Source organism: Stigmatopora argus, chromosome 7, assembly GCF_051989625.1.
Source record: "Stigmatopora argus isolate UIUO_Sarg chromosome 7, RoL_Sarg_1.0, whole genome shotgun sequence".
NCBI lineage: Eukaryota > Metazoa > Chordata > Actinopteri > Syngnathiformes > Syngnathidae > Stigmatopora > Stigmatopora argus.
The window spans coordinates 11,838,240-11,860,899 of NC_135393.1; the positions used below are offsets into that span (position 1 = coordinate 11,838,240).

Consider the following 22,660-nt stretch of genomic DNA (forward strand, 5'->3'; position numbering starts at 1 on the left):
CTTACTATACATAGTCATTTTTTTGAAGAAAAAAAAGCCTTACTATACGTGGTCGTTTTCTGGGAAAAAAAACCTTACTATACATGGTCATTTTTTGGAAAAAAAAGCCTTACTATACATAGTCATTTTTTGGAGAAAAAAAAGCCTTACTATACATGGTCGTTTTTTGGGGAAAAAGGCTTACTATACATGGTCGTTTTTTTGGAGAAAAAGCCTTACTATACATAGTCATTTTTTGGAGAAAAAAAAGCCTTACTATACATGGTCATTTTTGGGGGGGAAAAGCCTGACTATACATGGTCGTTTTTTTTTAGAAAAAGCCTTACTATACATAGTCATTTTTTTGAGAAAAAAAGCCTTACTATACATAGTCATTTTTTTGAGAAAAAAAGCCTTACTATACATGGTCGTTTTTTGGGGAAAAAGCCTTACTATACATAGTCATTTTTTTGAAGAAAAAAAGCCTGACTATACATGGTCATTTTTTTGGAGAAAAAGCCTTACTATACATAGTCATTTTTTGGAGAAAAAAAGTCTTACTATACATAGTCATTTTTTGGGGAAAAAGTCTTACTATACATCGTCATTTTTTGAAGAAAAAAAAGCCTTACTATACGTGGTCGTTTTCTGGGAAAAAAAACCTTACTATACATGGTCATTTTTTGGAAAAAAAGCCTTACTATACATAGTCATTTTTTTTTAGAAAAAAAGCCTTACTATACATGGTCGTTTTTTGGGGAAAAAAGCCTTACTATATATATATAGTCATTTTTTGGGGAAAAAGCCTTACTATACATAGTCATTTTTTTTAGAAAAAAAGCCTTACTATACATGGTCGTTTTGGGGGGGAAAAGGCTTACTATACATGGTCGTTTTTTGGGGAAAAAGCCTTACTATACATAGTCATTTTTTTGAAGAAAAAAAGCCTGACTATAAATGGTCGTTTTTTTTGGAGAAAAAGCCTTACTATACAGTCATTTTTTGGAGAAAAAAAGCCTTACTATACATGGTCGTTTTTGGGGGGAAAAGGCTTACTATACATGGTCGTTTTTTGGGGAAAAAGTCTTACTATACATAGTCATTTTTTTTAAAGAAAAAAAAGCCTTACTATACGTGGTCGTTTTCTGGGAAAAAAAACCTTACTAGACATGGTCATTTTTGGGGAAAAAAAGCCTTACTATACATAGTCATTTTTTGGAGAAAAAAGCCTTACTATACATGGTCGTTTTGGGGGGGAAAAAGGCTTACTATACATGGTCGTTTTTTGTAAAAAAAGCCTTACTATAGATAGTCATTTTTGGAAAAAAAGCCTTACTATACATGGTCATTTTTTGGGGGGGGAAAGGCTTACTATACATGGTCGTTTTTTGGGGAAAAAAGCCTTACTATATATAGTCCTTTTTTGGAAAAAAGCCTTACCATACATGGTCGTTTTTGAAAAAAAAGCCTTACTATACATGGTCATTTTTTTTAAAAAGAGAAATGTACAACTTGAGCTAATTCCCCTTGGTACCATAAGAGCTTATATTCCCAGGCGGTCTCCCATCCAAGCACCAACCAGGCCAGACCCTGCTTAGTTTCCAAGATAAGACGTGAGGGGGTGTTTTCAGGGTAGTATGCCATAAACCCAACTAGGACGTGAGATCTGATATTTAAATTTGTAGCAAAAACAAACTTTGATCTGTTTAGTGCACAGTTTTCATTGAATTTGTGTACAGGGTGTTCCAAAATGCAAGCTGCATTGTTTAATGGACACTAACAATATTGATTCGATTAGGATTTGCCCGGAATTATGTAATAAGGGTTTTCATTTACGCCACATTGGATTACAAATTTACTTTAAACACTCTAGTTCAAATAAGAAAAAAAGTGTGTCCTAATAAATATAGTATGATTGAAAAGAGTACGGATTGGACGTCTATTTCAAGTTTTGCTGGTAAGTGCATTCCTAAGAAGGACAAAGCTTGAATGAAGGTCCCCAATTTTGCATCAACGCATGTACACGTCATCTACTGGAAGTTCCCGCGCTGATTAGTCTGGCCATGCCGCGGCGCACCTCCGCTTGCACCGGCCCGTATTCCACCACCTCGCCATCCACCGTTATAATCCCTTTGGGTGACGAGGGCTCTAACCGCAACGCCCGCACCTTGGTGTGCACCATATGAGGACAGTTGCAGGCCAGGTGGGCACCCTTCTCCATGGCCAGGAAGAGGCGGAGCAAGGCGGCCCGCGATATTCCCGCTTTGACATAGAACAGGTGAATGACGCCGTCGTCCAAAGCGGCGCCCGGCGCGGCCAGCAGGTCCATGGCCAGGTGGGACTGGTATATGGCCAACACGAGCACAAAGTCCTCTTCGGGGACCGGAACCCAGCCTCCGGGGAGGGGCTCGTCCAGTGGCGGGAGCAGCGAGTCCGACGGCTCCGTCCGGGATTTGATGGGGCGCCGCCGACGCTCCGTTCCTCTCGCCTCGAGCGTGTTGTTTGAGTGACAGGAGTTGCGGAAAGAGTTCCACGAGGGCGACTCGCGATTGCCAACATGTTCAGGCGGGGTCCTGTCGTCCTCGCCCGTGACCGGCAGGTAGGCCAGCTTTCCCTTGTAGACGCGCAGGGACGCCAACTTCATCAGGGTGCCCAGGGTGAAGCGAACCGCGCCGACACGGCGGTACTTTTCGCTTTCCACGTCCACGTCGGCGACAAAGCCCCACGCCAGGGAAAGGAAGGAGAAGAGACGAGCGCCGGAAGCGAGGTGGACCGAGACCAGATCCATGTGGGATACCACGCCTTTACAGAGAAGGAGGCCGCAGCTGACCAGGAGTTCCTCACCACACGACAACGAGGCGCTAGAAAATTAATTTGACAAAAAGCTTTATAATTGCATACCTGTCAACTTGTACGTTTTTTATGTATTTTATACGTTTTCTCCGTATTTTATACGTTTTTTCCGTATTTTATGCGTTTTTTCCGTATTTTATACGTTTTTTCCGTATTTTATACGTTTTTTTGATCATTTCAAATTGTGTACGCCGTATAATAACTTTGATTGGGAGTTTTTTTAAGTATGTTTTTTTGTAAAACCGATCCCGTTTGACCTATTTCGGCTCTAATCCGGATCGTCTCAGTCACTGGTAGCAAATGAAAACTTCATCGGCGATTTTTCACTCTATAAATATAGCGCGTAAGAAAGCCGTCCATTTTGGAGAAAAATGTAAACTTTTACATGCGCTCTATGTGAGTAAATATGAGCCGTGTTGCATTTGTATGTTGTTTTTTTATCGTTTAATTGCAATCATTAATAAAGGGAGCAATTGGCCAAGGTTGACAGGTATGTAATTGCCTAGAGAAGTGGTACGCAAAACTTTGACTGAATAACATGTTTTAATAAAAGTACAATTAAGATGTAATCAAATAAAACCGAAAAAAATTCACATCAATGTTTAGAATTATTTCTTTATGAAACCTTTGTCTTTTTTTGCAACTACACTTGTATTTTTAATGGAACTCCAGAAAAAGACCATCTTTTGTAAGGCTTGAATTTGTTAGATAAAATGACCATGTATAGTTAGGCTATTTTTCGCATTAAAAAAAAGTTTATCATTGTCAATGCTAGTTACATTTTTCAAAGATTAGAATCAATTTAGAAAAGTTTGTTTTTAACTTTTTTAAATGCCTACAAAGCAACAACATAATAGAGATGGACAATGATATTGTCAAAAGAAACAAAAAAATGGCGTGCTTTGGACTCAAATAAATGAACCAATTGTCGCAATGTAAATAAAAGTACAGCGCGCAGCATCAATCGAGCGTCGTCTATTCCACTGGGAATATTCCCAAACGCAACGCAATGCCTGCGCTTCTGGATACAGCGGGAGTGTTAACAATACTGGGTCTGGACCCTTCCTCTATTGTTTGTCACTAGCGCGCCGCCATATGGGAAAGTGATTGACAGGCACGGGTCAAGGCATTCATCATCAAGAATACTGCACAAGACAATAATAATGGAGTGCTTGTCATTGAAATGATTTAAAATGATAGACGGCTGCTTTGAGACAGTCAAATGCGAAGAGCATTTAAAAAAAAAATGGGCTAGCTGCATTTGCTTTGAGGTAATATGACTGCAAATGTGACCAAAAAAAATCCATTATTACCTTCTGTCTTTGTTTTGGCCAAGTGAAGCGCACCCATTGCAGTGGGATTATCATTAATAATTAACAATGTTGAAACTGTCTAAGTGCAATTGGCCAGGACTTCTCATCTTGAATGCTATAGTCAAAATTTGCAATTAGACGTGATAATTCATTTGTATTTCATAGTTATACTTCCCCTGTTGCCAGGGAAAATTAGATGTGGATAACCACAATCATAATTGTAAATGTATCGTCATTATTGGTCTTGAACTCGAATTACAATTTAAATCAGAGGTTATGGGGAAAAATGCGAGAGCAGGAAGGGATTCAATGCAATAAAAAATGCACAATTTTAAAGTACAATCATTGTTTTAAGTGTCGCTTTGATCAAAATGTTATTCAGTAATACCTCGTTTATTGCGATAGATCCGTTCCAAAACCTGCCGCAATAAGTGAATTTCCACAATGTACAGAAAGTGTTTGTTTTTATTCTCATGGTGTCTATCTAAAATTATTTGGACTTTTAAAATATATATACAAATATATTTCCCCTGAAATGTGCATGGCAAAATATTACATGACATGCTCCCAGGCGGGTTAAACTGGTTTCTGTCAAGTCCCATTAAGAATACGACACTGGAAAAAAATCCTGAGTATGTGTCTGGCTTCTAGTTAAAAAAAATATGTTGTCACATTTAGGATAAAATTAACTACCTGGGAAAAAAATATAATTTCAGTTATGAGATCATTTTGACTTTGGCGGAATGTTGAAATTGTTAAAAGGCAAAAAGTTTTTTTTTTTCTTTTTACTAAAGTGACATTTTTTCCATGTAGTCTGGGTTAGATTTAAATAATTCTGAAAGAATTAGACTATATTTCTTATATAAAATGAGCAGTTTGTGTATGTGAGTGTTTGACACTGGCCATTTGGTGTTTGAAAAGATATATACTGTATTTTCCGGACTATAATAAAGCTTCCTATACTAAGTGCACTGACTTAATGTGAAACTTGTGGGAGGCTCTGCTATTTCTGGCACAGCGTGTTTTAAGAACGAAAGACTATCGAGCTATTCTAGAGGGAAATGTGCTTTCTTTTCAGGAAGCAAAAGTATAAAAAAGTTCTTGCCACGGCACCCCGTCAGGTCACAGGATAGTTAGAGAATAACCGTTACTACAACGACGACAGCATTTTGCACTTTGTTTTGGGCAAAATTATTCAGAAACAGTCTCTTTTTACCCAGTTTTTTTTGTTTACGTGATCAGACTTTAGGTATTAAATGTTGGGGTGTGCGTGACTCACCCTGCGTAATAATGTATGGACGCCGCCAAAGCATTGCCTGAGCCACCAGGAAGTATACCAAGAGGTGTATGAATGGCCTCCTCCCAGTCTGACCTTTCCATGAGGCCGTTTATGACCTACCACACACACAAACCAAAAGACACATTTATTTCATTTTTACGACTTGAGGCCATTTTACTTGTATTACCTCAAACAGAAGGCCGTCTCCTGACACGATGACGAGAGCGTCCCACTGCGATAGGTCGACCTCTCTTACTAATTCGCGGGCGTGGTTCTGGTGCTCTGTAATAACACATGGAGCAATTTGTTGGTACTTTCCCTTTATATATTTCATATTTTAGGTAACAACCATTCTCACAGTTGGTTGAAATACAGAAATGATAGAAAAGAGCAAGCAACATGCAACAATGACGACTTTTTTGCTCTTAACCTTTACAGAATACTTATTTAAATTATTTAGGGGGCTATATTTGTAATCCATTTTGACTAAGAAGAGCAAATGAATGTTGGTTCATCCCGTCAAAATAATCTTAAAAATTTCAATAAATTGGACCACCATTGCCGTGGAATGATTCAAATACTATAAATACATTTGAAAAATCTAATTTAGAGTGTCATTTTGAGCCATAACCAGTGTACTTCTGTTTCCATTGCTTTCGAATACATGAATGTAGCTTGTATTAACATTTTTTGAATTCACACATTTATTCATAATCACAAAAGAAATCTAAAAATACACCACTGCACCATCCACTCGCTATAGAAATACCGTAATAATTATTTAAAAATATACAATAATTCATTTTCTATACCGTTTAACCCCACAAGGGTTGCGGGGCAAGCCCAGGGAGAACATGCAAACTCCACATAGGAAAGTCTAACCCTGGGATTTAACTCTGAACTGTGAGGCTAACCACTCAACCATGGGTGCGCCTACAATAACAACAATAAATTGCTAAAATTCAGATGTGTTTGTTAAAGACCAAAAATAGTTTTACTTTGCACTGTGCAAAAAGGAGCTGTCTAATCGCTGCAGTACTGCACCTCCTAATATCTGAATCAGATGCCATGGGACGGGCACAATGGACATTTGCATTCATATCAAAGCACATCCTCATCGTATTGATCTGAACAAGTCAGGCAGAGCATGCCAGGATTGTGACTGGAATATCTTTTTGGCAAGCTAGATTTCCAAAATAAGACCAGCACCGACTTTATAGTGATTATATTTCAAGCGATTGTTTGTAGAATAATTAATTCAGTTATTGATCATGGCAAATTACTGAACCATTGGTGGTCACCACCAACAACAACATTGATTGGATAAACATGGTCAATTTTAGTCTAGTATTTTGAAAAAAACTTTTATTAATGTTTTTCATTTTAAAACTAGAGATGAACTCCTCAATAATAGCAATAGTCAAAACAGTTACAAATTACTCTATTTAAAATTAAACCAACAAATAAATGACCTACATTTGAAAAAAAAAGACCAATATTTTACTCTGGGATTATATTTTTGGGAGTTTTGTTTATAAATCCATTGTGACCGCTCATAACTTAACCATTTGGCGGCGGTTGACGGCAGTAGGTGTCCAATCCATTTGAACGGGGGTGCTGCAAGGATGGTTTCCAATCCCAGTACAATAGGTGTTATCAACTTCGCTCTTTTACTAAACTGCCACACATACACACTGTGACTCGATCTGGCTGGTAGTGAATGATTTGATCTAAAATAGAGGTCTACTTTCTTTGGGATTCATTTGGCAAAAAGCAAATTATTAATTGATTAATTGAAAATATTAGGATCTGCAGTTGCTATAATGGGAAAAATCATTTTTTTTAAACACAAAGTATAGCGTTCCTTCCGTTAACTGTAAACTGGGATTAGATTTTTGTCTATTTTTTCCAAACAAAATCACATTAAAAACTAAATAACGTGGTCATTTTACACTGGGTTGCACAGTGCCTTTATGGTTAGCATGCCTGTCTCACAGTTTTGAGGTCGAGGCTTCAACACCTGGTGGGTTCTGATGCAAGTTCAAACGCTGCTCGGTAAAAGGTCGTAGCAAAGACATATAAGCATTTTGCTGACTCACCGGTGATGACCAGCATGTGCAGGACCCCAGCCTCGTCGAGCATGCGCTGGACATGGTTGTTGTAGAGCGTGAGTGCCTGTCCTTTGCCGCTCTGAGGATTCACCAGCAACATAATTCGGCACGGGTGGGACGGCTCACTCAACAGAACGCCTGCAAGGATAGAAATACATCCATGTAACAATTGCTGGCGAATAAAGCATGTCTCACCGTAGATTAAAGATGGCAGACGCAAGGTATAGTTTAGTTTTAACTGTACTGACTGTTGTAGATGGTGGACAAAGATAGCCAATGGGAAAGCAATTCGACCAGGAGTATATTCATGTTTATGGAGTTGTTTGATTTGGTTTGACCTTTTGTAACATGAATCGTTTTTGTATCTTGGAACAAAATTGTATGACATTTTTCCATTTAAATTCTCCAAACCTGGGAGCGAGTGTACCTGTACTGTGTCTTGCACATTTGAATTTTTTTTTTACCTAGGTCTACAATGTCTTGTGTGTCTTGTGTCTGTCTTGCTACTGCAATGAAGAAATTTCCCGAATACGGGATGAAATAAAGTTCTAATCTAATCTAATATTCTTCCTCAGTCATTTGCATTTTTTGTTCAGTTTCCCATTTTTGGATTAAATTTTTATTGAACTTATAAAAAGTTTTAGTTGAGTTTTTTTTTTCCATTAGTTTTCAGTATTACTTTTACACTTGTCATTCATCATGTGCATGATAATAATAAACTTCACAAATACATCATTAACTTTAATCTTTTAAAGGTGTGTAAAACTGCTTCCAGCGATGAAATATGAAAATGAAGGGATTGGTGTCGTTAATGAATTAATGTTTGACCTACTTCAAATGAACTCTGAAGGAATTTACTTGGTGCTGACATAGAATGAAGGTGTTTCATCATAGAAATTTGACAACATTCCCTGCAGTTAATGCCAACAGCCTCGGAACAATAAAAGAATGGGTGTGAAGAAGTTACACATACGCAACATGTTTTTACGGGTAAACGAGTAGACTTAATCTTCTAATTATGACAACTAAGAGATTCTTCTAGGGTATAACTGACAGTGACGGTGTCACATCAGTGGATTGGAATTAGGGAGGCGCAACTTTTTGGACTGCCGTGCCTGGTTGTCCTTGTGGCCACATTAAAATTCTGTCCACTTCCTGCGTGCCACTTCACCCTCCCCGAGAAATTCCGTAGGGAATTATCTCTTGGCCTCACTCTGCTTCCAGTTTCCTCTTTTGCCACGATGGCACAGGCCCAAAGTCTGACACATGTTGTATATTTAGTATTTATCCATCATGCTTTACCAGAAGAGTACTGGCGAATTTCTGACAAGATAATAGGTCTGGTTTGTTTGTATGATAACGAGTGTATGGTCCTTTTATCTTATATTATCAACAACAACTCTGGTGCTTCTTACTCCACCATTAACGTGGAAAAGCCAACATTCCAAACTACTGTACCCAAGCTCTGAACCAAACTTCAGTTGTGTGATTACAGATGTTTTTTCATCCAACCAAGAGCATGGAATGTGGACCAAATCTTAATTGAGCAATCACTATATCGAGAAAGCTGTAGGATTTCCTATGTCCTAATTAAAAGGGGGAAAACCCAAGAGTTTGCCAGAAAAGCAATCTTAGAATAGCAATCTAAGACGCACGTAGTTTTCGAGTCTGTGAACGGACGAGTCTGAAGTTGGACTCACAATATTCAGCAGCATGCCTGTTTATTTATTTATTTATTTTTCCAATCCGGACAGAGTTAAATGAATCAAACTGTGTTTTTTGTGTGACCTGTCTGTACCTAGCTACCTGTGGTGATGAGCGCTTTTAAACCCTAGCAAACACCCATTAGGAGGGAATCCAGTTTCCAGATTAAATGGATTAGCGGATTAACATTAATTTGACCTGAAGCGAATACATCCCTTCTGTAACATGACATATAGACCCAATTTCAATCTGATGAAAACATACATAATTCCATTTTCAAGTAGTAATGGATGAGGAAAATGAATACAATTTAACGGTATATTTTTTTTCTTCTACAAATTGTTACATATCCCATCTCTTCCATTTCCTGCTGCATTGTAATCTTTATGAAACACCTGCTAATACTGAATACGATCAAATTCTTCCTAAAAATGTTCTTTCCGCTCCTCCATTTTTTTGCACTTTGGCTATTGGCAACGGGTGGCTCAACCGCAGTAGCAAAAAATTTTAAAATATTTTTTTACAATTTAATTCGGAATATAACTTGAGGCTTTAGAGGCACAATTTCTGTTGAATGGGACCACAAAGGCTGTGGAGGCGGGATGGAAGAGGAGGAGGCGCTGGTGGTTAGCTGGGAGAAGCTCTATTTTGAGCGAGGCTAACTAAGAGTTGACGGCATTGAGGTTTCTATCCAAATCCGATAGCCTTGTGTTTAACTCTCGCTTTCGTACCCGAGGCTTTGTTCAGAAGATATTCAACCACCAATGATGGAAAGCATGAGGGAGGACTGCAACAAAATAGACCAGAAAATATACAGAGTAGGGATGTCCCGATTATGATATTTAAAACCTCCGATCTGATTCATTTCAAGCTATGTTTAGCTGATATCAATCGTTTTTTTTTCTTTTCCAAAACCAAATTGTAGTTATGTTAGTTTTACAGCAACTTCACACACTCACACATACAGTACGTGATAAACAGCTTTCCGTTGCCAAGTCTTTATACACAACCATACATTATGTGTGGTGAAGTTAAGAAAAGGCATTTATGGGAGTGCCTATGATCTCGAATTTATTTTAATTATATTGTCTGCATCAGGACTGTGGCTTCAAACAGTGGTTTGTCTATATCTGTATGTTCATTCCCACAAGTGACTGACTGGTGACCAGTTAATGGTGTAGAACAAGGATCAGCAACTCCAGTTGTCCAGAGAACCTATCCTGTGTTTTTCATGTCTCCTTCCTTCAAGTTGAATTGAATCGAATTGAATGCTCTTATTGTCATTATAAAGGTATAATGAGATTTAAAGCTTCATCATGAAGTCCATAAATAACAATAACAAACCAACAGACAAACAAATAATCAATAAATAGTCAACAGGGCGGCCCGGCGGATGGGTGGTTAGCGCGTCGGCCTCAGAGTGGGGGACCTGGGTTCAAATCCAGGTCGGTCCACCTGTGTAGAGTTTGCATGTTCTCCCCAGGCCTGCGTGGGTTTTCCGGTTTCCTCCCACATTCCAAAGACAGGCTTGGTAGGCTGATTGGACACTCTAAATTGCCCCCAGGTATGAGTGTGAGTGTGAATGGTTGTTTGTCTCGTTGTTCCCTGCGATTGGCTGGCCAACAATTCAGTGTGTCCCCCGCCTCTGGCCCAAAGTCAGCTGGGATAGGCTCCAGCACCCCCCGCGACCCTAGTGAGGATAAAGCGGTTGAGAAAATGAAATGAGAAATAGCCAACAAATAAGAAATAAATAAATAATAAGTAGTCAACACAACAACAAACAATCAAACAAACAGATAAATAATCAATAAGCAACAAATATCAGGCTCATTATTTGGCTTTTGGACATTTAAAAAATATATTTTTTATGTACAATTTCAATGATTCATTTTTGAATACTCGGACAAGATTTTTTTATTGGTGTGTAAAATTTTGTTAAAGTGGGACTTTAAAAACAAACTTGACCCAAGGTTTCTGTGACCATTTTGTCATTTTTAGGATCCTTCATTTGAAAGATTTTCTTTCTTCACTTTTTGGAATGCTCTTCACATCCCCTTTTAAAATCCTGAGTGTCTGTTTTTTTTCACAAACACGTGTGCAGAGCTCCATGTAAACATATGCGTGGACTTGGATGGATGGAACCAACAGCTATTTCTTTTCAGACTATTTTCTCAGACATAATGTGTAATGTGGAGACAATTCTTTTCCCAGTGAGGAAAAAAAAACAATCAATGACTTGCACCTTTACACGCCACAAAGATATCAGTGTTAAAATCAATTCTCACAAGTCTCCAGCTTCTCTCATCTGAATTCTGCCGAAAAGGAAGGAGGTGTTAAGCTGCAATTTCAAAGACCAAATGTGAATTAAGTGGGTGGAGTGCATTACTTGACAACAAAGCCTGTTGAGTTTCCCAGGGAACAAAACCTGTCCGATTACTGCAGTTTGATCCTCCTCTGACAATGAATTGTATTTAGTTTCAGTATGTTTTACTGGAATAAAAAATAAAAAAACATCTGCTCAAACTGACAGATGCTATCTAGGTCACCAGTGATGTATCAATGATATCTTACATATACTGATTATACTTTCAGAAAACATGGGTGGAATGTAGAACATCTTTAATTTGCATGCCTACACCCATTTTCAGCATTCTGCATTACTTTTTGTTCATACATATGGAATTTAAGGGCAATAAATACCTCCAGTGACGTGTTCATTTCAGTCTGTATTTACTTTGAATATTTTCAAATGATGATATGCAAAGAAGCACTGTTTGGTGAACAGAAAAGCACATCAAGCTAAGAGGGGTGACATTGTATGGTGTATGGTCATACCCGGACGGACCCTTTATCCTTATTATTAATGCCAAATGCATGTACAAAACCAAAAACTAACTTTATTATTCCCATCCTTTGTGATGTTAACATACACCTTTGTGCACAATGTTTTTAAAATTACTCTTCCAGGCAAATTCCTAAATTCCCCAGTTTCAGTCAAAACTGGAGGTATAAATCACTATTTTCAAGAGATTACGATACAACAGCGATTGTTTGTCCGATGATATGATATTTATTAATATGTGAAAGTCTGCCTTGACTGGATTCAAGGGCTTTATCAATGGAATGCCCAACTCCGGTCCTCGGGGGCCATAATCCAGTCTGTTTTGCATGTCTCCCTCCACCAACACACCTGAATTAAATAATCAGGATCAGTATGAAGCTTCTGGAAGGCTTGCTGATGAGTTGAGTGCAAAACAGGGTGGATAGGGATCCTCGAGGACCGGAGTCAGTATATTTCAAAGCAATAAAGCAATTTAAAATAAAAAGCAACTTTCATGTTTCAGACAATTGTGTTAAGAAATTAAAGGCATTTGATGAACAGCATTTTTTTAAAAAATAACTCCTATCTAAAACATATTTAGTGAAGTTTTGATTGATTTTGAACCAATGCATTGTGTTCAACTAATAGATACATTGATCGATGTATTGTTACAAACTCAGTCAAAAGTTGAGTGTAAAGCATTTTAGAAGCTAAACTTTTCTGGAAACGAGCAAAATAAACAACTTTAGGAGTGTTTCTTACCGTCGTCTCGAAGGAGATGGCAGCTGTTGCAGCGTTCCCGGACGGCCTGAGCCCACTTGTCCGCCTCGTCGAGGTTGGCTCGCGGGTCTTGGAGCGCCGAGAGACGGAAGCACTGCTCCACTCTCCGCCGCGAGAGCCCCGAGCGCACCCAGCGCCGCTTGAGCGGATAAAAATAGACCGCCAGGTAAGCCGCCGGTCCGGCGGTCTCATCTTTCCGGTACGTCCGACAGCCGATGCAGTCCTTCAGGCTGAGGCTCACTCGGTTCCGACCCTCAGGTACCGAGTTGAGCCGCTGGACGACGAGCTCGTTGTCGGTCAGACTGACGGCGCACCTGACTTTCCGGTTACCGATGGTCGTGAATTCCCCGTACAGCGTGTTCGTGTTGGAATGTTCCGCTCCCTTCCTGTCCATCCTAACCTGGACGTGGTGGTCCGGGAACATCGCCGAGGGGCGAAGGAACACTTTGGGCCATCTAACAGCAGCCGCTCTTCTGACCTGTGTCACGTCACTGAAGCCACTAGCAACCGTATCCGCTATGACTTCAAAACAAGAGCGAGCTAGTTTTGCAGTAGGTGGAAAAAAGTAATGTGTGTACAAAAAAGAGAACGTTACAGAAAGTAGACATTGAGCAACATATTTTGTGTTAGATTTAAATGAATATGGCAAAGTATTCCTCTTAGGTCAGGTTAACGTGCTTTTATTCGGGGAGACTCAAAAGCAAGTGTTGTTGGTGGATTTTGGGAACTTCACAATACGCGCAACTTTAGTTGTGGGAAAGTAAGATGTAATCTAGCGCTCTCTTGCGGTTAATATCTGTAAATGTCTACAATAGTACGTATATTAAATTTACTCCAAACGACGTTTTCCACGACAACTAAGTGCATTAAAACAAGACATGGTCTAAATCAAATGTCTATGATTAAACTAACTAAAAGCAAATTACTAACTATTCTGTCATAAATATGTTCATTCCAACAACTATGGTTTTATTTTTTTATATTTTCATTAATTCATGTGTGAGCCACTACACCATCAGGCAAAATAGTCTTATTTGTAAGAATATTTTTAAACACAGCTCGCATGTAACTTGACTTACATTCCTTCAGAATCTCAGTCTGTTTTCTCACAATATTGTCAGGATTTAACTGTAATATTGTTGACTTTATAAGGAACTGCACGCTGCAGTTTCAAAATAAAATAAAATAAAACGTTGGCAAAGATTTTTTTTATATATTTAGAGTTTTTGTATGAATTTTATCATAATTACTTTCTCACACCGACAGATGGCAATGTTAGAAAGGACCACAGTGAGAGTTTCATTTTCTTCTCATTAAAAATGGGGGAGTTTAAACTGTTTGAAACAGACAGAAAACAAGAAAAGTTTTTCAACAGGTTATCATGTAATGTATTTTTGTTCTAAATTCAAGTTTATCTACATAGCCCTAAATAATCAAATGAAACCACTATTACTTCTATTTACCATTTTAAAACATACAAGTGTAGAATTAAGTTAACATACAGATTAAAATCCTGTGAAGTCAAAATAAATGGCACGATTATTTACTTACTATTTTTAAACCACCTGTCCATGTCTGGGTTGCGGGGTGCCGGAGCCTATTCCACCTGACCTCGGGCGAAAGGCAGACTACACCCATGACTGGTCGCCATTAACAATCTGTGTTAATTCCAAGTAAAATCAAGTCTTGGCATCATGGTGACAATAAAAGCATTGAATTCAATTCAATGTAGAAGTGGGCTTACAAGAAAAGTACATATGGGAATGGAAATTTCCTTTCCCAGCATGCACCTGCAGCCAGAGGGGAAATGAGTCTAAAATGCCAGTTGTGTGTTTACATACGCTAGGTAGACATCACCTTCTTTTTCCGACGCAGTGAATGCATCATTACACGAATCCGTTCACCATCACGTGAATCCGAACCCGTTATGTCATTTTCATCATCTCAAAAGGCGCTTGTGACTTCAATGTCAGATCATTACATACAGTATGGAATTTGCAACAAAAGGGCCTTTTCATTTCCCACCCCGGGGAAGACGCCGATTCCATAAAAGCTATTGATTGAAAATAGCGCAGCTGAGGAGCTGCCTTCAATTCAGCCGAGTCGATTTTCCTTTCGTGCTTTTCCAGCTGGGAGCTCTATCGGAGCCCCCGAGGCCTTGAAGAGGGCCGTTCTTGCTGGTGGAAAGCGGCCGCACGCACTCACACTTCAAGGGTTTGATGTCCAAAAGTCAAAAAAAGGCATTCCCAACAATTCATCTCCAGGATCCAAAATGAGTGGCGTGAGCTTGATAACTGTTAAACCGCCATTATCGACTCAAGGGGCCGCACAGCACAGATGTCAAGTCGCAGTGCATCAGTGCGATGGCTAATTCCAAAGTGCGTGCGCTACGTGCAAATTAGCCAGCCTTCTCCCACAGACAATCGCTGGGTCACCGAGTGGGAGGTCGGGATGTCGTATAGATCTTAACGTTGGGATCAAATTGGCATCCGACATGACACGCTGGCCATCTGGGTCGCTTAGCATTGAAGTCTTGCAGAAAGATCGCCTTGGTTTGCCCCTTAATTCTGCTCTGTTTCTTCGCATGCCCATTGTCGCAGCGCCGACTTCATTATATAAGAGGAACAAGTGTGGTAATAGCGCACAGCAATCACAGTATGGCAAGAAGCAAAAGCTTGTCAAATCTTGCTTGAAGCGAAACGTCTCAAGATTGGAGAGGGGGTAGAAAAAAAAAATCCCAAAATGAAAGTGTTGTCTAGAGTGCACAGAAGAGCCAGATGGCTGACCTCGGGTGCACAGTCAAGCCAAAATAAAAGCTGGAAAACCAAATTTAATGTCTATAGAGCAGGGGTAGGGAACCTGTGGCTCGGGAGCCACATATGGCTCTTTTGATGGGTGCATATGCATACCTGTCAACCTCTGCCGATAACTGCCCTTATAAATGATTATGATTCCCCTTACAAACCCCCAAAAACCTTACAAACACCGTACGAGTCGTACGGTGTTTGTAAGGTTTTTTGGGGGGTTTGTAAGGGGAATCATAATCATTTATAAGGGCAGTTATCGGCAGAGGTTGACAGGTATGCATATGGCTCTCCGCTAACCTGTGGGGTAAAATATGGAAACTATGGAATTATTTTTTTCATTACACTCTTCTGCATGGATATTCTCATTGATACTCATTGATTAGCAACAATGTAACAATGTTGTCATAAGAATTCAGGGACTTTTTGTACTTTAAAAGTGGTGAAATTACTAAAAAAAAAGCACACATTTTCATGGATTAACATTTAAAAATATGAATTGTTTATGGCTCTTTCCATCAAAAAGGTTCCCGACCCCTGCTATAGAGGGACCCCGGTTGCCAAGACGTGTTTGCGAGCATGAATATTCAAGTAAAGGCTTTGTAAATGCTAACAAAAAGTGAACCGCATGATCATAGAGCTGTTTAAATTCCAATTCCAATCAAACAAGGAAACGACTGTTCTGGATTTGACCTCTATCACCGGCAATGGCACTGAAGCCTAATCATTCATTACAACGGTTCTCCTCCATCCCAAAACAGAATTTAGCAGGCCTGCGTGGGTAATCGCTGCAATTAGTGCAATTACAAACTATTGGCGATCAAGGGAAACTCAGCGTTAATTTGAATGCCCTTTAAACCCATTTATACTTCTCTCCTGTAAATGTCAATAACACCTTGCCAAGGGTCCATCTACAAACTACCAGTAGAGTCAAAAAATGTCAAAATACATGCCAGATTTAATTTCTAATATCACGAGAAATTAGACCAATGGGTCATGACAGAATTGAATGACTCTGGCGTCAAGATTCTTCACTAAAGAACTTTCACTTTTTCTGATTTGACTTATTTCTTAATAATAAACGACTGTACCAAAGGTTTGATTATGGTATTTCAAAGTGTCAATGGTACAGTGTTTATTACCTGGTGTTTCAAATATTTGGTATAACCACTGTAAATAGAAAATATGTAAATCTGGGTAACATGATGTTGATCCCTTCTCTAATTCAATGCCGTGACTTGACAAAAAGACAAAAAATAAATTTGCGTGTAAACAGGTTGCCCTCTCAAACGCGAACAACTCCAACGGCTATTTATGGGAATAACAATCAGGCGTATGTTTGGGTTCTCCCTTTTTCTCATTACGATGTCAACCGGCAAACTGCAACTCTCACAATTGTGAAAGGTGACCCGTACAGATAGATGCCACTGCTCATTTCCTGAAGTGAGCCTCAGAGAGGAGAGCAAACAAATCAAGGCTTTGGAAGGCACACCTCACTATTCTCATCTCCTCTCCAAAAGCATTACATGCACCTTGGCAAAGAAGCAGACTGTGTGTAGGCGGTCACAAGTGGATGTCTCAGCGAGACTTTTTTTGGGTTGCTCCATACCCTTGGTAGTTAGTGTTTCTCTTTTCAGACTCTTGGTTGCACGGTGGGAGGATCAAGCTTCTTTCAGCAGGGCGGCTGGTGATCAGGATCAAAATGTATTCTAATTCATCTGTATTAACTGCAAAACCAGGTGCAGAGGTAAAAAAAACAAAAAAATGATTTTCCCGACTATACGGCGTAACTAAAACACTTCATTTTTCTCAAAAGCCAGCAGTGCGCCTTTTATATAGATCCCTTTAGCACAGCTCCATCTAGTTGATCTATAACACAACCCCTAATCACTACTACTACAACTCCATCTTGTGGATGTATAATATAACCCCCCACTAATACTACTACTATAGCTCCATCTATTGGATCTATAACAACACCCACTACTACTACTGCTACTACTACTGCTGCTGCCACCACTACTACTGCTGCTACTACTGCTACTGCTACCACTATTACTGCTGCTACTACTACTACTGCTGCTGCTACTACCACCACCACTACTACTACTACCACCGCTACTACTACTGCTACTACTACCACTACTACCACCACCACTGCTACTACTACTACTACTTCTGCTACTACTACTACAGTGCCATCTAGTGGCTCTATAACACAACCCACTGCTACTACTACTGCTACTACCACAACTGCCACTATTACCACAACCACTACTACTACTGCTACTACTACCACCACCACTACTATTACTACTACTACCACTACTGCTACTACTACCTGCTACAGTGCCATCTATTGGATATATAACACAACCCCCTACAACTACTACTACCACCACCAACACTACTTGCCGGTGATAGACGTCCAATGGCGTCGATTGTTGACTCTCCAGATAAAGAGATTGCAAATCATTGTTGCACACAGAAAAATGGATGTGGCAAAGGGCAGCACAAAATCTTATCAAGTTGAATTTTGTCCAGCGTTGATAGAAAACGAATGGCTGGATGGAAGCACTCTATTTCCGTGTTGTGCCGACACGGTCTGTGAGAGTTTTCATCACTCAGCGACTTGCTTTTTCTTCATTGGACATCATTTCCCACCTTGAGTGACGCTTTCTTGTCCGACCCTTTGAAGTTTCCTCTTTTGCAGCATCAAAGCCATTATGAGACTTTGGACTTGTGTGTCAAGGTCGTGATACAACACCCATGGAATTGCCAATAAAAGTGAGCTACTCGCCTTTACTTTAAAAGCACTTCCTCTCTTTTGGAAACAAGTCATTACAGTAACTTAAAATTTGCAGAAAATTCAAATTTGCAGGTGGATAATGAATCAATCTCATTTTTTTTTTCATTTCTGCTAATCTTTGAAGAAAAAAAGTGATGTAAAAGCTAGAAAAATAAGCAGAATGCACACAGGCAGTAGGCATAATCCTTTGATGATGGCTGAACTGACATCTAGCGAGGTGCGCTGATACTTCACATGTTGCTAAGCAACACTACAGTGTATGCCCAGCTAGAGAAAAATCCCCTGTGACGGGCTGGAAAAATTCAAAGAAAGGTGACTGACTTAGACATTATGTAAAAATAAATAAGGCTGCCTTTAGGGAAGAGGACAGAACATGCTGGCTATATGTAATGACCTTCAGCCATCCTAATTGGCCACTTTAATGGACAAATTATAATTTAGTATTTCTAAAAAATGATCCTTACAAGTCACTCATTGAACTCATTGGGTGCCATTGATGGCGCTAGACGTCCAATCCTTTTTGACGAGTAAGGAGGAGACGTTTAAAAAGTCAGTAGAAAAATAAATCCTCGTGGAGGTAACAATTACAATTACTTGGTTGATTTGACATTTTACAGTCTTGTCATAAGTGAGCGCTTCATATTTCTTAATTCAATAAATCTCCATTCAATTCCTGCCACTTCATTTTTCAGCAACCTGATCGTATCCCGCATGTAAATGATTACTAACGACAAGAAATATTGGTCTGCTCACAACGTCCAATCAATAACAAAATACTCACATCCCCCACAATAGTTCTATCATTAGTCCAGCACGAGAAAATAAAATACTGTTGACCCTTAACACCGCCCTCAATTTAGACCTTTTTTAAATTGAATTTTTTCCCCTAGTCTGTAATACATAAGATTTCAATGCAAAAGAAAGCACAGCATCGAAATCTCGTCACCGCGTGGCTCTCTCCGGGGCCATTTGCCATCATTAGATGAACTCCTGTCCTCTCTCAGCATGCGCAGAAAGACCATACTCATTAGCGTCCCCTTCCAAATTGCACCCAAATCCCGCTTTCACCTCGCAATTTGAGCTTGGCAGGCTCATCGGCGAAGGGAGGCGACAGTGAAATGTGGCCGTGCAGATATTCATGCCCCGTAGCGCCTTGATGGCACAGTGCGCGATTAGAGTGGCTGCCTTGGCAGAGGCGACGTTCCTGGGGAAACATTAGCCGCATTAGCACCATCGGCTTCTGCCAGCGGTGTGCGGGGAATTTGGACGCCATAACACAGAGGCATTTGGCATAATGGCGTTTTTAACAGACATTCGGTCCCAGCACACATCACGGAGGTGCTTTTAGCCCGTTAGGAAAATAACTCTGCTTCGGAGGGAACGTGAAATGAAAGTGCACTGGAAAACAAGCGGAATAACAACTAGGAGTTAAGCATTTAGATTCTTGGTGTCGGACATAAGGCTTGTGGGCCGAAGGTGGCCCAATAGGGGGTCATATCTGGTCCGCAGGGTCGTTCTATATATAATTAAATGGTTTCATTATCTCGACCAGGGGGCCACAAAACCGGATGTTTGTGAGATGTGTGGTCATGTACGTGGACTACTGCAATCACATTCGTTCATTCGGTTCATTATGGGAGCCAAATCAGTTGATAAGGAATGTTAAAATGCCCCCAAAACTGACCGACAAAGGAACAAAAACTGGCCCGGAAAAATCCCTCTAAGTCAATAGGAAATGATTGAATATTTACCAGAAGTGAACTATGAGCACCCTAAAATGGAAGTGAATAAAAAACAAGTGACGCAAAATGAACTCATTGAATGTTGATTTGCTCCTCCCAGTCAAAATGGATTGGACGTCTAGCTCCGTCAATTGCGGCAAGTAAGATCATTTTAAAATATAACATTAAATGGTATTAATGTGGCCTGCGAACCAAACTGAGTTTGACACCCTTAGTTAGATAATGACAGGACTCATTTGTCAGTCAAAGTTACGCATTTCATTAAATGTCAGGCAAAGGAAGGGGCAGTTATCACATGAATAACTTCTACCACAAATGACGGGAAAGAACTCTAAATGTTTACAAATAATTCCCAAGACGTCAGCGTCCTCCAAATGGCCATCCAGGGCGATTACTGTACATGTTATTTTTCTTGCCAATAGTTGTCAAATTTTCTGGAGGAGGGTATTTCTCCATTGAGGCTTTCTGGAATACACAGATGTGAAATATCGCATTGAATGTGACGTGCACAAAAAGCTTAAATTCAGCCTACATTCGGTTGCACCTCTCAGTTTTAACACTAGAGGGAGCTAGTCAATGAAACAGCGCCTCCCTTTTATTCAGCCGTTAAAACCTGAGATGTTGAAATCAATAGAATTTTAGTATTTTGTTGAACATACATTTAAATTGAAAAAAAAATCTTAATGTGACAAATTGAGTTAACTTGGTTGACTTTTTTTGCCGTCGCTGGACATTTTCTCTTTGTTATAATTAGTCTGATAATTACAGCAAATACGCTAAATACGGCATAGTCGGCATACAGTGAATGTTTTTACTTACGTTTCGCTAATTTTGGCATATGAGCATTTGTAAAGAGGATTTGCATTTTTTTCTGAGAGCGCCCCTCAAAGAAAAAAACATTGACACCGCTGGCCTATATTAAACTACAGCAGGCATATTCAACTAATAACACTCCCAAACTGGTTATGATATTATTGCTGTAGATGATTCTGTCTGCTTCACAGTTACACCGAGTATTGAATAATAATCTTCATATTTATCAACCAAAATTGGCAATTTGTCGGCAAATCTTACCAGTTCTCTCTCCATTGACCTGATGACAGCTTCCACATCCAACACCCACCGCTGTAAGCACAGTTTGCACAATTTACATCTCATTTTCTTTAAACAACATTCAATACACATTTTAGAGCTATGGAAATGAATGGTTGAAGCTTTTTAGGTGAAACTCTTCCCATTCTTGCTTGCTATACAGCTTCAGCGTGATTATTACTTTCTAAAATTAATAAAGTTGATCACTTTGAATCTAAGTTATTAAGTGGAGTTAATTAAACATGTGTTCATTTGTGGACAACAGACCAAATTGTAGAAAAAAATGTAGTATATCTTTGTACATATAGTCTACTTATGCATAGAAAAGGCCCAAGGGAAAAACAAAATATCACGTTCATATTGTTATATTCAGTTTTAGTGTCGCTAATCGTCAATTTGAGCGTATAAAGTCTTTGTAAATCTAATGAAAATCTATCTGGGGTGCAACTCAAATTGCTGAAGCCTCAAATGAAATGATCATTTGGCCATTAGACAGGAGAAAGAGGACTATGAGCGACGTCGTTACGGCTGTAGAACTGCCAAAAGTTCTCTTGATGGCTATTATGGGAAGCAACACTGTCTAATGTACTACATTATATTAGTTAAACATCAGCGTATGAGAAAGAAAATCACACAATACTATAAAAGGCAAACAGGAATGAATTCTGCAATAGTTATTACTTATCTGAAACATTCCAATTTGCGGTTTAGTGACATTACCAAAAGTTTTACATGGCATGTTTCATCAACCAAATCTTTGGTTTAAACTGTCAATCAACCACTGGCGTGAAGAATTATTTAGCAATTCATTTAAGATGTGGACAGTTAATTACTCCCACTGCGCTAGAGGCGCTTCCAAGGACAAGAAGTTCATTACAGGAGATAATTAGTTGTTTTAACTTTTAAGATTCTGCTTTTTAATTGAGATTATTGATAATTTACCATGCATGAAAGACAAACACATTGAGGCCTTGAGAGCCGTTTATAGATTAAATACTGCTTCCTATTTTTATGTTCCCGATGTAATGAAACAGTCCCTTTGTACCCATAAAAATTGATATTCATTATTCATGAAAAATATTCTGGAAAAATACAAATCTGAATTCACACATTCAAATGTTAATGAAACCCTGACGACTTCTTACACAGAAGAAAAAAAAAACCGAACACGAGATTTTCATGCCTGATGCGCTTACTCTCGGGTCCTGTCTCTTCTCGATGCTCCACTCTCGGAGATCTCTCCAGTGTTGAGGAAAACCTGCATCGGTGGACCGGCTACCCCCCTTCTTCGCCATGATGACCCCTCAAACACGTTGACCCGCGAGCCCTAAACTTTCCAACACTGAAGACTGTAACCTGATTCAGGAAATTGA

The 22,660-nt window shown here is 39.4% G+C and overlaps 1 protein-coding gene across 2 annotated transcripts; it reads right to left on the reverse strand.

The window, feature by feature from the left end:
• Positions 1-1,684: 1,684 nt before the first annotated feature.
• Positions 1,685-21,312, reverse strand: LOC144078133 (sphingosine kinase 1-like). 2 transcript variants are annotated; one of them, XM_077606360.1, is made up of 6 exons: positions 21,270-21,312; positions 12,823-15,514; positions 7,524-7,673; positions 5,612-5,706; positions 5,425-5,540; positions 1,685-2,840 (listed from the first exon to the last, which is right to left on the reverse strand). In XM_077606360.1, the coding sequence occupies exons 2-6, from the start codon at positions 13,262-13,264 to the stop codon at positions 2,006-2,008; spliced, it is 1,638 nt and encodes a 545-aa protein (XP_077462486.1). In that variant the 5' UTR covers positions 13,265-15,514; positions 21,270-21,312; the 3' UTR covers positions 1,685-2,005. The 2 variants fall into 2 exon arrangements, with proteins under 2 accessions (XP_077462486.1, XP_077462485.1); XM_077606359.1 differs by lacking the exon at positions 21,270-21,312 and having other exon boundaries at positions 12,823-15,808.
• Positions 21,313-22,660: the final 1,348 nt, after the last annotated feature.

Excerpts from the sequence above, each read along its gene's own strand:
- LOC144078133 (XM_077606360.1), bottom strand. The coding sequence starts at position 13,264 with ATGTTCCCGGACCACCACGTCCAGGTTAGGATGGACAGGAAGGGAGCG. Across the intron at positions 7,674-12,822 it reads CCATCTCCTTCGAGACGACG|GCGTTCTGTTGAGTGAGCCG; the intron begins GTAAGAAACACT and ends CTATCCTTGCAG. Across the intron at positions 2,841-5,424 it reads TCCATACATTATTACGCAGG|CGCCTCGTTGTCGTGTGGTG; the intron begins GTGAGTCACGCA and ends TTAATTTTCTAG.